This window comes from Glossina fuscipes, unplaced genomic scaffold, assembly GCF_014805625.2.
Source record: "Glossina fuscipes isolate IAEA_lab_2018 unplaced genomic scaffold, Yale_Gfus_2 61546, whole genome shotgun sequence".
In the NCBI taxonomy this organism is placed as follows: domain Eukaryota; kingdom Metazoa; phylum Arthropoda; class Insecta; order Diptera; family Glossinidae; genus Glossina; species Glossina fuscipes.
The window spans coordinates 562,994-579,382 of record NW_024003757.1 but is presented as its reverse complement, the minus strand read 5'-3'; the positions used below and the strand labels follow the sequence as shown (position 1 = coordinate 579,382).

The 16,389-nt window shown below is 31.7% G+C and overlaps 1 protein-coding gene and 1 long non-coding RNA gene across 16 annotated transcripts in view; one reads left to right on the top strand and one right to left on the bottom strand.

Moving 5' to 3' along the window:
• LOC119643732 (twitchin) overlaps nt 1–16,389 on the top strand; it is a 100,988-nt gene that overhangs the window by 22,345 nt on the left and 62,254 nt on the right. For 14 of the 15 annotated variants that reach the window (XM_038043186.1, XM_038043180.1, XM_038043185.1 and 11 more), the window contains exons 9-16: nt 290–692; nt 776–1,428; nt 2,549–2,608; nt 4,681–4,740; nt 4,900–4,965; nt 9,001–9,315; nt 9,459–9,584; nt 11,089–11,130. In XM_038043186.1, coding sequence (XP_037899114.1) covers nt 290–692; nt 776–1,428; nt 2,549–2,608; nt 4,681–4,740; nt 4,900–4,965; nt 9,001–9,315; nt 9,459–9,584; nt 11,089–11,130 — 1,725 coding nt within the window. Of the gene's footprint in view, nt 1–289; nt 693–775; nt 1,429–2,142; nt 2,307–2,548; nt 2,609–4,680; nt 4,741–4,899; nt 4,966–9,000; nt 9,316–9,458; nt 9,585–11,088; nt 11,131–16,389 lie in introns of those variants that run through there. The other variant, XM_038043191.1, reaches the window with a different exon arrangement.
• Nucleotides 13,622–15,183, bottom strand: LOC119643735. The gene is made up of 2 exons (XR_005248406.1): nt 14,121–15,183; nt 13,622–13,878 (listed from the first exon to the last, which is right to left on the bottom strand). It is a non-coding gene; the product is annotated as an uncharacterized LOC119643735 (long non-coding RNA).

The window sequence follows — 16,389 nt, the reverse complement described above, 5'->3', positions numbered from 1 at the left end:
GAATAGTTTTTATTTATCCTTTATTTTTATTGGAGACGTTCTTAACTACCTTGGCGAAAACGATTATAAGTACGCCGCAAATATTTTCTCTTTAGTAAGTTACTTCAAATCTTTTAGGTTTAGCTAATGTAGACTTCAACTCGAAAGGATTTTGAGCTTATTGTTCAAAAAACAAGACTTGCGGGAGATATTTCAAGTTGAATATCTCTTGAGAAGTTTTTCGCCGAAAATGTGTATATTTTACAATGTTTTTACGAAAAATTTTTATTTTCTTTTTTTTATTGTTAAGGACCCAGGCGCACCTGACGCTGGCACTTATAAATGCAACGTTTTAAATGATTTTGGAGAGTCAAATGCTAACCTTAATTTAAATATCGAGGCGGAGTTCGAACCAGGAGGTGAAGGTCCGAAATTTGTAGAGAAACCACGCATTATTTCCGAAAATAAGGGTAAACTTGTGATAATGGAATGTAAAGTAAAAGCCGACCCAAAGCCAGATATTTGTTGGTATCGAAACGGTGAAACAATCAGTGAGAGCAACAAAATCAAAATATCGATGGAACAAAGAGGTGACCAATATTACGTAAACTTGCAATTAATTGATCCACAAATGGAAGATTCTGGTTTATACAAATGTAATATTAAAAATGACTTAGGCGAACTAAATGCCAATTTGACGTTGAATATTGAAAGTAAGCTTCTTTACCACTTCTCTTCTTTTTTTATTTGAGGCTTATTTAAACACCATGATCATTTCTTTTGTTTACGGCTGTAGTTGTTCCTGTTATTAAAGACAAACCGAAAATTATTAAAATTATCAAAAAGCGCACTGTTGTAATAGAGTGCACGGTTATTTCTAAATTCGAACCTAAGTTTACGTGGTTTAAGGAATCCAATCTTGTTGCAAAGAGTAAACGACATATATATTTAATCGAAAAGACGAAAGAAGGAGAGTTTACAGTTAGATTGGAAATTAATGAGGTGGATGAAAGCGATAAAGGTGCTTACAAATTGGTTGCTAATAATGAGAAAGGGGAAGCGGTTTCTCAGATTGTCAACTTGATTGACATACCCGAGGAAGAATGCAAACTAACAAAACCAGAAATTGCTCGTAAACTTACCGACGTGAAAGTAATTGAAAACAAATCCTTTGAATTATTGATTAGTTTGAAAAAACCCGATCGAAAATGCAAGGTGGAGTGGTATAAAGGCAGTATTTTACTAAAGGAAGCCAAAGAAATTACAACAACGTTTGATGGTACCATAGCCCGCTTAACTTTCAGTGCTGCTCGTATGGAATATACCGCTTCTTATAAAGTGGTGGTTATAAACGAAATGGGTCGCGATGAAAGCAGCTGCAAAGTGGTTGTCGAGAAAAAGCAGGATAAGAAAAAAATTGACGATGAGGCTGCTGATGTAAAACGAAAGGTACAGTGGTCGAAAAATGTAGAAACATTTGACTTAATAATCTCATCCTGTCTGGAGCTATTTTAAAATAACAGTACCAACATTTGACATAATCAAACATTTAGACTTCTGATGCTTTACTTTGTTTCTTCTAGTGTGTTTGTTGTGATAATTTTTAATTTACAGTCTGGCACTGGTATATTTTTTGGTTTCTACGACCATCGATCACGCATTGTTTACTCTTACGTATATTCATGTACACGGATGGGTATACGTGTGTGTTATGTATAACGTGGCAACATATATATGCGCGGTTGTAAACGTGCATTCAGGGTCAATTGGTTTAAAACAAATGAATTTTCAAAACGGAGTGCATTTATGAGTTATAATACGCTCATAACTGAACCTTAACAAGTCCTTGTTAAAATCCTTTTTAGGGCAATTTTTGGCTCTTTCATCTTATCGAAACAAGAGTGCAAGAATGCATGAGCAAATTATCGAGACTTAGTACGTGTCATTTCAATATTCCTTTTTATCAAAAGGCTGATTCTACACAGAAACATATCTAAGTTTATTCTTTAATTCATTCTTCGATTGAATAAATATATCTTCAAAAACCGTTTCTACTTTGAGAAGAATTTATTCTACTAAGTTGTTATCATAATTTTCCTATGTCATATATATTTGTTAAGAAAAAAAAGGAAGAAGAAAAACCAGGCGGTGTTGAGCAAAAAGAAAACTCTAAAGTGGAAAATAAAAAAGTCGTGGAAAAAGAACCAAACGGAATTACTGAAAAAAAAGAACGAGAAAACTTAAAACCGCAAGAAGAGAAAGGGGAGAAAGAATGTTTTAAGAAAGAAGAAGCCATTAGAGAGGAATCTCATAGTGCAGCAGAAAAGGTAAAGAATATATGACATTAAAAGTCAATGGAAATCTTCGCTTGCTTTTTTCACTACAGTTTTAAATATCAAAAAACATCATAATGTATAATTTAGAAATGTTTCCGATTTTCCGCCATGTTGCTATTAAATCTTTGTTTTGGCGCTTTTTAATAAACGCATATGCAACCACGCTTTTGAAGCATTACATTTTGGAAAATCGTGACACCTAATATTATTCTAAATTTTGTCTTATCGTACAGAAGGACCTATTTGAACAGATTGCCAGTAGGAAAGTGGAACTACAGACGCAGCGCAAGCAGGTAAGTGTATCTTATTTTGATAGGTGTATAATAAGTTCTGTTTTGAAATTGATTGCTTTATAAAACGTACCAAACAGGCTCTTTTATTCTGAAATTTTGGAATAATTTCATGTTTGTACGGCATTAGATTCAGTTGTTTAACAGTTGTCTTTCAATTCATATCAAAGCGCAAAAAGATCGGTGTTAACAAGCAGCATTTACGTGACTGCACGTTATTTCGTTTTAAAGTGGAAACGAATTCAGCTAAAGCAGCAAAATATATGAAAAATAAGCCATCACATGAATAAAAGGCATATTATAGCAAAGGAAGAGTTGTGTTAGACGCAGTGATATAACGCATTTAATGGTTACGCTTACCCAGTTGTAAAGTTTTTACTTCTTCTCCAACGTTTTTATAAAAGATCTTACGTGGTGGATTTCCACATTTATTCCCTATCAGCAAATTGTTCTTAAATGGTGCATAGTGCGCTTTTATTCTATGATAATGACAATTAAAAAAAATTATTATAAACTTAAATTTATCAAACATGTCATAAAACTGTCGTAACACTGTGTTCTATCTATTAAATCCGCACAAAATTATTTTGAGAAGCTCTCAGTCTGGTTATGTGGGCAAAACATGTGGTTTTTACCAATGCGTTATAAAAAAACATTGAAACTCCCTTACCAAAACTTCCAGAACTTGCCCTTACATCATTTCTAGTCTTGATACTCCCGTTTGCGATCTGACTTCAATTGCTGAATTGCACTGGCGATCTGTGACTTTGAGAATATTTCCCAGGCCTTGTGGTTTAAGAGACCGACTGCAGATTCCCATCCATACTGCTATGAACTTTTCGTCAAGACAATTGTCGTTTGATCTCATAAGTCATGACGTTAATTGCGCTATTTTTTTCGATATATTCAATCTTGGATCGTTGGACCACCTCTAATGTTTTAATGTTTGATGTGCTTTCCCCATGTTATATGCGACAAAACCATTCATTAATGATAGTTACTTTGCCACTTACTGTAATTCCCTTTCAAGATACCCTTCGGAGATTTGATTCCGAGTAGGATGTTCACTATTTTCAACGGCACATCTCTCACATCTTCTTTCGGAAAGCCTCAGCTTAATTTAGTCGAAGACAGTGATCTACATCCTCCCTTGTTAAGGCCTACATTTCCTAAAGCTTTTCTCTTTATTAGGAAGTCATTGGTGCCCTTTCTACATAATTGTGAATATTTCAGCTCCTTCTTGCACAGCGCCTTTATCTTATGATAATGGCAGGTTCAGTATCTTTGTTTATTTACTTTCTTACTTTCGCAATTCATAATTAGTTAATAAATAAATAAAAATATATTAAATATGTGATTTTTGTAGGGATGTGTGAAATTTATTAAATGTGTGCGCACGTACCAATACGTGTCGTGGATAAAGCAAGAAATAAAACATCGTGTAGAAGAGCAAATTCGGCTTTGCATTTTGTTCTTAGTCGCTAAGTTTAAAAGCTGCAAATTCGATTATAAACTCGACAGCGATAATTTTTCCCTTCGTGTAAATCATATCAATTATGTGTGTAACTATGCATAATTACAATTATATATTGCGATTGTACACCTATATATATATACATGTTTATTTATATGTTATATGTGATGAGATGTTTAGTTTAGAGCCTTAAGTCTGTTATTAAACTATCTCACAAATTACAAAATTAACCGGTTTAAATTACCAAGAGCTGTATATAAAAATTTGACACTTTGGCTAAAAAGGACTTTGTGAAGGTTAAAAATAAGCTTAGTTGACCCAAACGTTCGCCCTAAACTTCTAACGAGCCGCATTGAAATAAAAGAGAGTATGTAAATGAGGTTTTTAATTTGCATTTATTTTTGTATATTAGATATAATTATGACACAAAATATACACGAGGTATGTGATAGAAAATACGCGACGTACATCGTGCGATTGGATGCTTTCAAATACCGTAAACAATCTACTAACAAGTGTTAGAGAGTTCGACCTAAACCGAATATAGTTTTTATGTTTTTATGTATATCTGCTTTGTTTTGTTCTTTTCTTCCGTCATTAGGATGAAGAAATTAACACTGAATCCCGTCGTTCATCTATTGTGGAAAAAGCAATGATAGAGGTAAGTCAAACTAAGCATGTTTTTCGCTTTGGTTTAAAAAATTTTGATTAAATAGACTTTAGAAATCATGTTTCTGATAATACTACTCTTACAAATTAAAAAGTTAACAATGTATATTACTTTCTTAATGAAATATTTACATTCCGCTAAAACAATAAGGACGCTAGATTTACTAAAGCAGATTTTCCTATTTTAAAACCAGCCGAAAAAAGGCGAATTTCGCAGGTAAACGACAAGCAAATCAATTCATTTTTTTGTGACTAATATTCTGTTGTCTGTTGTCCTCGTACGTCATATTGTTTATAATTATGTGCCTATGCATGTTTGCATCCATTTAGTACTTAGGCTATTTCTTCTGCTAAGGTGTCTAACTGTGCTCATAGAGCACAAAGCATTTATCTCTCTTTATTCTGCCTGATACTTGTTCTTTTTACATATTTGGTTTCATTTTATCACCACGACATAGAAGCTTTAAAGATACTTTATTACCATTTTTCTTACAGGAAGTCAAAACAAAGAAACAGTTTATTTTTGATGCTTAAAGAGTAACATCACAGCGAATTTAAAAAAAAATCGTTTTTTTCGTTGGTTTAAATGATCCCTTAAATAATTGGCAATGACAAAATAAAATAATTGTGGGCGTGGAAAAATTTTTAATGGTCAAAAAATTTGGTCATTCGAAAGCACCTTTAAAAATACATACGGAACATACGGAAAAACTCCTAGAACTTTCATTTTCCGAATTTTTTACAACACCTTCAAAATAATATTTTTAATGCAGCAAACTTATTTCGCCAAATGTCCGCCAATCATATAAAACCTAATATTTTTGAAAGCTCTTACGCACTTTTCAAGTTGTAGGCATTTAGACGAAGTGATCTTTGTTGATTTTTCCGCGATGGTCTTTTAATGGAAGAGAGAATAGCAGTGTCGTTGTCCTTTTTTTAATATTTTTGAAAATTGACTTTTTGTTAGTACTTAAATGTACGCTTTATAAGCTCTCAAATATTGTTTTATTGCCTTTTCTTTTATCCCAAACAATTTTCAAACAATCTCATTAAGTTGCTACATCGATGAAGATTTTAAAAAAAAGTTTAAAAGAAAAATATAAAAAGTTGAAAATAAGATATTTGAAATGAAATGAGCAAAGGTCTATATAACGGCTATAAATCAATTTCATTAGATCATACTGTAAAAGAACACATTCGAGAGTTGAAAACGTTGCAACTTCAGGATTCATTTTTCCAGCAATTTCTTATAGTTCCCTTTCCTTACATGACAACATGAAAATCAAATAGCTTCTTTGCCATTTAACATTCTATTAAAAACAGCCTTCCTAACTACTTTTTCCATTTATCAATTTCAAGGTAATGTTTTCAGAATCAAAGTTTCTTGGCTCAGGAATAGCAATAGATATGTGTAATAACAGAGACAACGGTTCGACACGAGAGAGATGGTTCGACACTTTGTTTTAAACTCAAGTTTCCTGACTTGGCGTCGTATTCTACCAAACGTTTAGAAAGCCAAAATATGTACAATTCTGTGGTTCCTTGTGGTGTGTGTATGAAGAAAAAAAACCATAAAGTATATAAGTACGTAGCGAATATGTTTTCTTTTCACCGTTTATTTCACATTGATGAATTCTAAATTCCGTTCGCCAAATCCTTCGACAATTATTAAGTAGTACTTCGAGACATTCAATGTAAACAAACGCTACGAAAGATAATGAGAGAGAGTAAAATAACTGAAACGAATACAAATACTGAATTTTGTGCAACATGCTTGGGTAGGACTACACTATGTGCATGTAGAACACATATTATGGCATCAATTTTGTGTATAGTTGTGCGTGCGTTTACTTAAGCTTACATGTATGAGCATAAACAATGGAATCTTTCAACTTTTGTTGAACTGTGATTGATAGTTTTCCTTTAGTATTTTCATGCGAACTCTTCTTTACAGATAGATTTCCTTGAACCTCCATTATTTTTCTACGTCTCTATCTATTTATTCAAATGTACTTCTTTTAATTTTACATTAGACATGGTTTTAAAGTAGCCAGATGGACTAAGTCATTAAAGCCTTCTCCACAAATATGTTTGTCACATACGAACGTAGGCTTCATGTGATGACTAGGCAGATCGTGCAGATCAAAGGTCAGATGACATTTTTCCCGGAAAATTATCAAACGTTCACGTGAAATTTGCGTATGAGATATATTTACCAATTCACGCACAAAATATGGTATCATGGTAGTGGTGTTGCCATCGAAATGAACATTATTGCGTGAGACGCTGTGTTCGATTCGGCGGTTCGCGCTTAGCGGCTTATTGTTTAAATAACATTTTGGGCAAAGTCGAGTATTAATGAAGGTGTAGGAATAGAAAATGATTATAATAATGCTTCTTTTTTAATGAATGGCCTGTTTTTTTTTTGAGATTTTGATGAAAAGTATATAAAGAGTACAGAAATGCTTCATTTTTATGCTTAGAGTTTTTGTGTTTCTTTATGCTTAGAGTTTGTGTAATACATCGAATGGCAGAAAAGGCCTTGCGGACTAATGTACGTATAATTATAGTTCTCCGCACAGAGGCGACAGAATGTATTCGAACATCTTTCGATGACTTCCACAGACACCAGGTCTCATAATAATTTCACCACTCTCTTTCAGAAAGCGTTGAAGAGAGAAAACGGGAACGAGAAATATGCCCAGTACAAATACAGGTTTCAGTTACGTAATAGGAAGAAGTCAAAGCTTTTTCCAAATATATTAAGAATATGTCCCTTTTCTTAATCCGTTAACTCACCCGTAATATCAATGTCCCCCCAACAGTGCTCGTAGAAAATTTATTTTAAAAGTGCTCTGTCCGGTGAATCCGAAAGCGATGTTAGTATCATATATTGTGTTGCGTAAAAATATTCAACTATCGTTGAGAAATTGGGTTCGGGACTGGACAGTCACATTTCATGACATTTGCTGTGCGTACATAAAAAGGTACGAATATAAGAATGTGTCATCGACGTCGATTATCAGCAAAAAATTCTTTGGAGATCTTGGATCAACGGAAATTTCAATATATAGAAAAATTATAAACGATTGCGCTCTCTTACCATGTAGAATGTTTTTGTGTTATTTAGTAAGCGGTGTACAGTTCTTTGGCTATTATTGTACGTATAAATACCATAAATTAGCAGCTGTTCTACAGTTATAGAAAGCTCGATACAAATTATGTATCTTTTAGTGATCTAGCATTCACTTCGACAGTGTAAATTGAAAGCTTTGCATAATGTATAGCTATAATCATTTAATATTTACAAACAAATAATATGATACAATCAACAACAAAATCGTACAAATGTAAATAAAAACGAAGTTATATATAGAATTTTCGACAAAATGAAATCGAATGAAATAATAAGCATTTTTTTATGCGTTGCTCATATATATAAAAAACTAGTTGCTTAAACATTCCCGGGAAACGCGGGAGAATTTAAAGCGTCTTGCAGAGCCCTTTTCCACTAAACCCAATGCTCCTGTGCTGCAATACAACGTAAAAGGAGCAAAGGAACCATTGCCTAATGTATACATATTTCTTATTATTTGTTGATTGCTTAATAACAATAATTAATAATATTTAATAAAATTTTTATTTGGTTTAGCTGTTAAAAAGTCAGTAATATCGTTTGGAATCAATCAAATTGTTTTCAATTTGTAGCTGTTCTCTGTTATAAATGCGATTCTAAGAGAACAACACTAACGCAAAAGATTAGCTATTGAGAGCGTGTTTTTTGCAGCTGTTGTGCATACGTAAAGCAAAACCTTCAAAAATGGAACCTAGTAAACGCCATACATACTTATTACCTTTATCAATCTTTAAGTTATGTAAACTTCTCAAAGTGAAATAGACTAAATCTGTTATGGTTGGATTAAACATGATGTGTTTCTAATTTGCCTGATAAAGTGTTGCAAACATGCAAACAAAATTATTATAATATTTCGCATTTATATTAAAATAATACCATCAAAAAGAGGAAGTTGTTGGTTTTATTGAACAAAGCGCAGCTAACAGGTATTGGCCAGGAAAACAACTAACAAAGAGTTTTGCTGTGATGTTTACCTAATAAATATTTTAAAAACCTTTGCGGAGATTACAAAATTCGTTTATTGTATACATTCAAGCAATCTTTTCTTCTTTGTTATTTATTTTTTTGCGTTTCGTGTTTTCTGTTTTATATTACTTGTTTACATGGTAAATATAGTCTGTCGAGAACTCGAAGCAAATTGAGCAGTTACCAAAATTGAGGAAAACTAGTATCCCAGAACGGAAGGAAGAATCTCTTAAAATCGAATCTAAAGCAAAGGCTAAAACTAAAACTAAGGCTAAGCCTAAGTATGAGGAACTGCCAGAAATACCAGATTACGAACGACCCGTTTTGGAAAGGTATGACAAACCTGAATTCGAAGCCGGCGATTTTACCAGACAGTTGAACATACCTAGCAAAATGGAAAAACCTACACTTGAAGCAGCTAAGCAGGGATCACAACAGGCACAAGAAAACAATGAACTGGTCAAGGTATTCAGAGCAAATAATAATTAACTAATAAGTTTCTTTTCTTTGTTGTGTTCTTGCTATAGTATTTTTTGTGTTGTATATTTCCATTTTATTTGTGTTATATATTTCCATATTATTTGATATCACATAATGCTCTCTTGTAGAAGGAGAACGCAGGTGAAAAATCAGCAGAGCGATCGAAAGGTATTCAATTAGGAACGGGCAATGTACCAGAGCATTACGAAAAGAACGACAATGCCACACTAAGGCCAGTGATTATTGAACCGAAGGTATGTTGCCGTAATTTCAGTTACATCATTCGTGACAATAAGCAAGTTTTTGTGATTAATTACATATGTGTGCACCTCTTATGAACCTCATATTATTTCATAATTATTATTCGAAAAGTAGGAAGACTCTAGGAAAATGTAAATATCCAAAAAGATAACTTTTCGTATCGACTCAACAATTCAAACTGTTATATGACCAGGCATGAATTTTTAATATTCATACATATCTCTAGTATATATTTCAGGTTTTTACAAGTGGCATGATGAAATTATCAGATCTATATACTTCACCAGTAGAGAAACAAATTCAATGTTCCCTAATTAGCTGATGTATGGACAAATTAATTGAAAAGAGTCTCTTGAACGAGGACAAGAAAATTTCTCTTTATGAAAATGAAATTATTCTTTGGCATGATGAGATATTTGTCAACATTTTGCGTTTCCCTGTATTTTTTTCTTCCGCTATTACCGTTCCGGGTGATAATAACATAAATATATGTTATTTTCCTACTACATATTATTACATCAAATTCTTTTGGTTATTCATAGTATTTTTTGATTATATTCGTGGCACTGGAATGTGATCAGTCTGATATTTTGTTTACAAAATCGGAAGAACTATGAACAAAGATTAAGTTAAAAAAATTGACCTAACTTCTCTACAAACCCGAAATTAACCAACTCGGAGTACTTCAGTCCACTGGACATGATGCTTGATAGGTTTATTTTTTGAATACCACATATTTTTTTCAAGTTTATATAAATCCTCTTACGCGCTTCATTCTTCCTTTTATTTATCACCAAAAATTTTTTTGTTAATCAAGTCAGGTAAATCATCCAAAATCACATATTACTTTCATAAGTTCGTCAACATTTAAAAAGTAGTGGGTGGTTTTCGTTAAATAATTTCACGAAGGTTGTCACATTCGTAAGAATATACTATCGAAATTAAAAAAAAACGGGAAAAAATACTGTGGTGCGATACACCAATTTAATACTCTGAAATATTATCACTTATCGATTTTTGGAAAAAAATTACGGGAATTTATAGTTTTTTCATATTTGATAGGCTCTTCAAAATAAAGTGTTATAAGTGAAACGGTGGTAAAACTGGCCTCATCCATTCAATATTTAATACTTAAAATTTTTAGAAATTTTTTCCGCGATATATTATGCAGAGTAAAGGCAGGCATGTTTTCACACCACAATAATTGGCCACGTAGTGTGCATGCATCATTGCAGGAACGTAAAACGATTAATTACGAAGTATGTGCAACTCTTTTCGATATATATCTATTAATAATAAGACACATCTAGATCTCATCACGCATACTTTTCATTCCTGTCCATAAACACGTCGTTATGATTATCATCATAATCACAAGATTCTACCTTATTTTTGCTCTTGTTTCTTTTTTATTCTATTCTGTCTTTTGCCGTGTTCTCAAATGTTGTGATGGCTCATAATTTTCAAAACCTAACATATGTGTTGTTTTCTTATAAGCAGAAAAAGGCGGATGACGTGGATACTGAAAAATCTTTTAAGGTAAGCAATAAAAAAAGAGAACCGGACAGTCATTGTAAAATTGAATTACTATGTTAAAATACTGGTATATTAAAATCAAGTTAACTTTAAGGCGACATTATGCAAAGTTATTATTACTATTATTAATTTAGCCAGATAATAAATTCTAAGACTAAAATCTTAAAGCACTAGCATTTAAGGCGTTCGCTTTATTAAAAACTCTAAAGCACTTCAGATTTGAACCAACGGCCACTGAGTTACTAGTCGAGACTCTTGCCTACTCGGCCACTCAGGCGGATTATGAAAACTTAATATGGTATACAACTTTCACGCCTGGTGCGCCACACATAACCTTGAAGCGAATGGCAAAAAGAATGCTGGGTTTACTGCATGCATAATCTTACATACTCAAAGCGTTTTATCATTTGTAAGCATGTTAGTCGATCAGTTAGAATCATTTTTGCGTATGAGTTTGCAAATCTTCATATAAGTTTGTGTAAACATATTGTGAATCAAAAATTGTTTTCCAAAGGTTTTTTGAAACATTATTTTTTCTGAGCGTTTGTATTGTAACTTAATAATAATATAAATACTTAGATTAAATGAAAAGACGAAGGATAATGAGCACTAGCTTCCAATATTATGTTGAAAGAAGTTGTATTGGGTTGGCAGCGATCCAACCGTTCTTTTCGCGCTTCTTCAACCTTGATAATATTAAATGGAAAACTGTTATTTTATGTAGAGAAAGGTCATAACCATCGAATTGAAACGTTATGTTTATTGGTGTTTCCCATTTCTTTATCATTTTTACCTGAAGAATTCGCCGATTATAATTTTTGCAAACACCTAGTATATAATGGTAAAAATAGCACCCTTTAATACACTTGCGGGATTATATGCACTTGTACGCGTTTGCTCATTCTTACATAAATATATAAATTTCATTGCTCTCAAATGATATGAAATGAAATGATTTAGTCTAAATCAAGAGTTTGTTGCAATTTTTGACAAAGATGCGCGATTTTTCATTATACATATAGATATTATGTATATAAATAGCTGGTGATATATATGCAAGTCGCGAATATATGTGCGTGTCCCTGTGTGCCAATGGCAAACTATTCTGGTTCTCAAAATATTGTGTTTTTTTAGCCACGTTTTCTTCCTACATTTTTCGAAATACCTTAAAAACAATTAATATTTGCGCATATATATGTGCCACAGTATGTGAAAATTTATCGCCTATATTTCACCTCCGTAAAGCTATGACTTTTTCATTATAAATGAATTTCGTTTTTTATTTTGTATTTCTTCACATCCTCTTATCTTGGAGACCTTTTCATCTTTACTATCGCAAGTATATGCAGCGAAATAAAAGACATAGTTTCCAACTATATATATTTGACTTTATATGTTGTGTTAAGAAAGTTGACCTTCTCGGCATAACATAATATAAGCCTAAAACATTCAAGCTGTTTTGAAGCTTTTTTAAAATAATTATAGGAAACTCATTCATTTCAATTTTCTTCTTTTATTTGAAATTCATCTAAGAAGGATAATTAAATCAAATAAGGGCAACTAAAAACATGAAATGATGCATGTGATAAGCCATACAGTATTTGGAAATATATGATGGTCAGAAACTACTGAAGATATAAATTCAACAGCACGCCTCGTGTTTAAAGTTATACAAATTTTCACTTTTCTTTAAGAAATAATAGGCCATATTTTATATATATAAGACGATTTTACATTATGGGCTTTGATATTTTATATTGCTAAATAGTAGTGTTTCTCTAGCTTTCACGGTTGAACAAATTATTAGTCAAAGAAGGTAAACCAAAGTAATAATCGTCACCAAATCCTGGAAAATTTTAGAGAAATCTTGCTTTATGAGGTATATCTCCTAACTTTCATGCTGTTGAATGATTAAATGCGGCTTGTCTACTCTTTATTTTTATTGTTTTGCATCTTTTGTTGTTCATATTTTTTTACTCACACGTTTATTTATTTTGACTTCTTGTGGGCCTTTGTTTGTACCAATAATAAATTGTTTTTGTTTTTATAGATAGATATTTATATTTAAAAGACGGAAAAGCTTGAATACACATATGTTCGTGTTTTATTTATAGTCGTCAAAAAAATCTGAAACAAATATGAATAGCAAATTTTTTTGCTAAGTTTTTTTTAACAAATTATTTTCAATTTTTTATACAAAATACATTTTATTGTTGCATTGTCATATATTTCTTTGTGTGTGTATGTACTTATATACTGAGTGTGTACTTATATTGCATATAAAAATATTGTATATTGTATATATATATATATATATAAGTATATATATATACATATATATATATATCTACATATTTTATATGTATATGTGTTTGTATATATATATATTTATGTATATCTATGTGTATATATATATATAGACCTACGTACATGCATATGCGGCTATATGATTATTTGATGATTATTGTCATAATTTTAACATCAGTTGATTTAGTTCAATTTGGTTTTTTGCTAGTCACCAAACACATTTGGCTCACGGGTAGTACGGCACGGATCTTATTAATGTGTAAAAATTACGCCAATCGCCCCCCGTTTATTTCTGCTTACACGGCTTACTAGCGTTGTTGCTGCTGTTCCTAAGATCCTCTTCATCAGCAACAGCAACAGTAAACATTATCGACGAAGAAGCAAGGATTTTGTCTCGGATTTCTATATAGTGTTTAACAAGCATGGCTACAATTAAAATTATACCTGCGGTGTGTAAAGTAGAAAAAAATTACTTAGTAAATTTACTCTAGGGAGAGTTTTGACTATCCAGCTATACAAATTGTGTTATTAAAGGAATATTACAATTTTGAGTTTTATGCATAAGTGGGTACTAGAAAATATATATATATTAGGGTTTAATTCATTACCCATATTTCTACGACCTATAAAATGTCAAAAGTAAAAGAGTATGCAGTAAATGTAATTCAATCTTATCGAAATCTTACCTTAAATCCACGCTACAAATTAATTATGCCCTGTTGGGTTTTTAGCACATATCTTTAGCTTAAATCAGCGAAATAATAACATTGATCTAATTCCAAGTTTGCATGTTATTTACATTGCGAAAACAAAATTTTAATAATTGCAGCTCCTGAATGTTTCTTGCAAGTGTTAATCTTCATATGCCATGAAAATGTATTTGATGTTTTCAGGAAAACAATTGGCTTTTAGCACATAATTACGGTTTTTGAAAGAACTTTTCTTTTTCATAAACCCTTTGTAACTAACCATATCCACCTGTCTGCTATCAATATTCGATAGTCCACAAAACACACGGTTCCAAAATCCAAAGTGCCCGAACACATTGTTTTAAATTCATATGTTTTCTAAAAAAAAGTGTAAAAAGTTTTGCAATACTTTTTTTAAAGATATAAATGCCATGAGAACTTGTAAGACATTGTTAGCATACGCTTTTGTAGACTGTTACAGTCAAATAATCAATAGACTTACTGTCCAACCCGATTAAAATTGTATTTCATTAGCTTCAAGGATAAGTAATACGATTCTATTTATTTAGGTTCTTGTAAAACTGAGGTTATAAATTTGTGCAATTTTAAAGAAAAATGCGCATTATAAAGTCTTAAAAGAGCTCAAACTAGCTAGCAGTTTTACATACGTTGCGGTATTGTAGAGCTGGTGATTAATATACATAAGTTATTACATAATTTCATAACTGAATTTAAAGAAAGTTCATTTTTTGTCTTATACAATGAGAGGATTTTCAGAGAGCCGAAACTCTACGCATCGAAAGTTTAAGTAATGATTTTCGAGGATCAAAGAGCTTTCCCCAATAAATTTTGCAGTGTTAAAGAAGATCAACAATTTTTTGGAAATAATTACGGGCATGTATAATCTGTATAAACGAATATCAATTGAAACTTTGAAAGGGTGTTTAATAAATATATAAATATTTTTTCTACGAAATGAAACATAAATAGAATTGCTAGTAACTAAACTTGGGTATATGTCACCTCTCATTTTATAAAAGTACGATTATTTCATTATTTCGTTGCAGGCAGATGAAAGTCATAAAATTTCTTCCAAGTCATGATTGACCTTCTTGTAGCTTACTACTATGTTTTATTTTTAGCATCTGGGTATTTACGACATCAGGATGTAAAATAAAATGTTTTTTATTTTTGTTTGCGCATCTGCTTTTGTCGTATATCGGTGGCATAAAAATTATCAAATAAATAATGAATATCAATATCAAATAAATAAAAATATGATGAATTATGAATGAAATTCATAATTATTCCTGATTTAATCGTAAATTATGTTTTTTTACAAGCTTAATACATTTTATATTACTAAGATTGCTTCGATCTGAATAAGTTTATGGTCCTAATTTCATGTGCGATATTGATGCCTTTTTGCAATCTCAGCAATTATTATTATTGATAACCTATCTTTTCAACACACGTGCATCATGCGATACGGTTTGCTGAACAATTAAAAATAGCCAAAAATAATAAAAATAAATGCAGACTAGAAAATAATTGATTATATGCAATACTTTTCTTCCAAATTTGAATAAGTCCATCTGAACTAAAGTTACGCCTGCAATTTCATAATCAAATTGAAGGCTAAACCTTCTCACAATCTAGAGCATATGTGCAATTAAATTTTTCTATTCAATTAAAGAGCTTGTTGTTCGTCAGGGAGAATTTCTCATCTCAATGGGTCATTACTAAGATTTTTTTATATAAACTGGTGAATTCATATCTTTATGAAAAAGATCACCTAAAATCTGTTCCTGTGTTTTTCTGTTTAACCTACTGGCCACAATTTTTGAGATATTTAGATGAAATTCGATTCACTGATCTGCCTTTTCCCTGAACGACGAACCGTATAGAAAATGCAAACGGAGAAACCGGATCGCTTTTATGGACATTCCCCATCTGACACTTTATTTAGAAAAAGTCGTTATATAAACAACACTTTCACTTTTTGAAATATTTCGGGAAACAGCGTTGAGTAATAGCATTTCAGCGTAATAATTTGGTGTGAAATGTACGGTTCACGGGAGATAATGTTTTGAGCTCTGAACCATATAATCGTTCTGCTGAAAGGTCAGTTTTTCAGTAGCAAACAAGTCTAGTTTTTAATATTTCGTTACAAAAATATGTCGATAATAATAATTTAACACAAAAATTGACTGTACCAAATATGTGCCCCGTAGGTATTTTGGATTCCCTCCAAAAAAATATTACG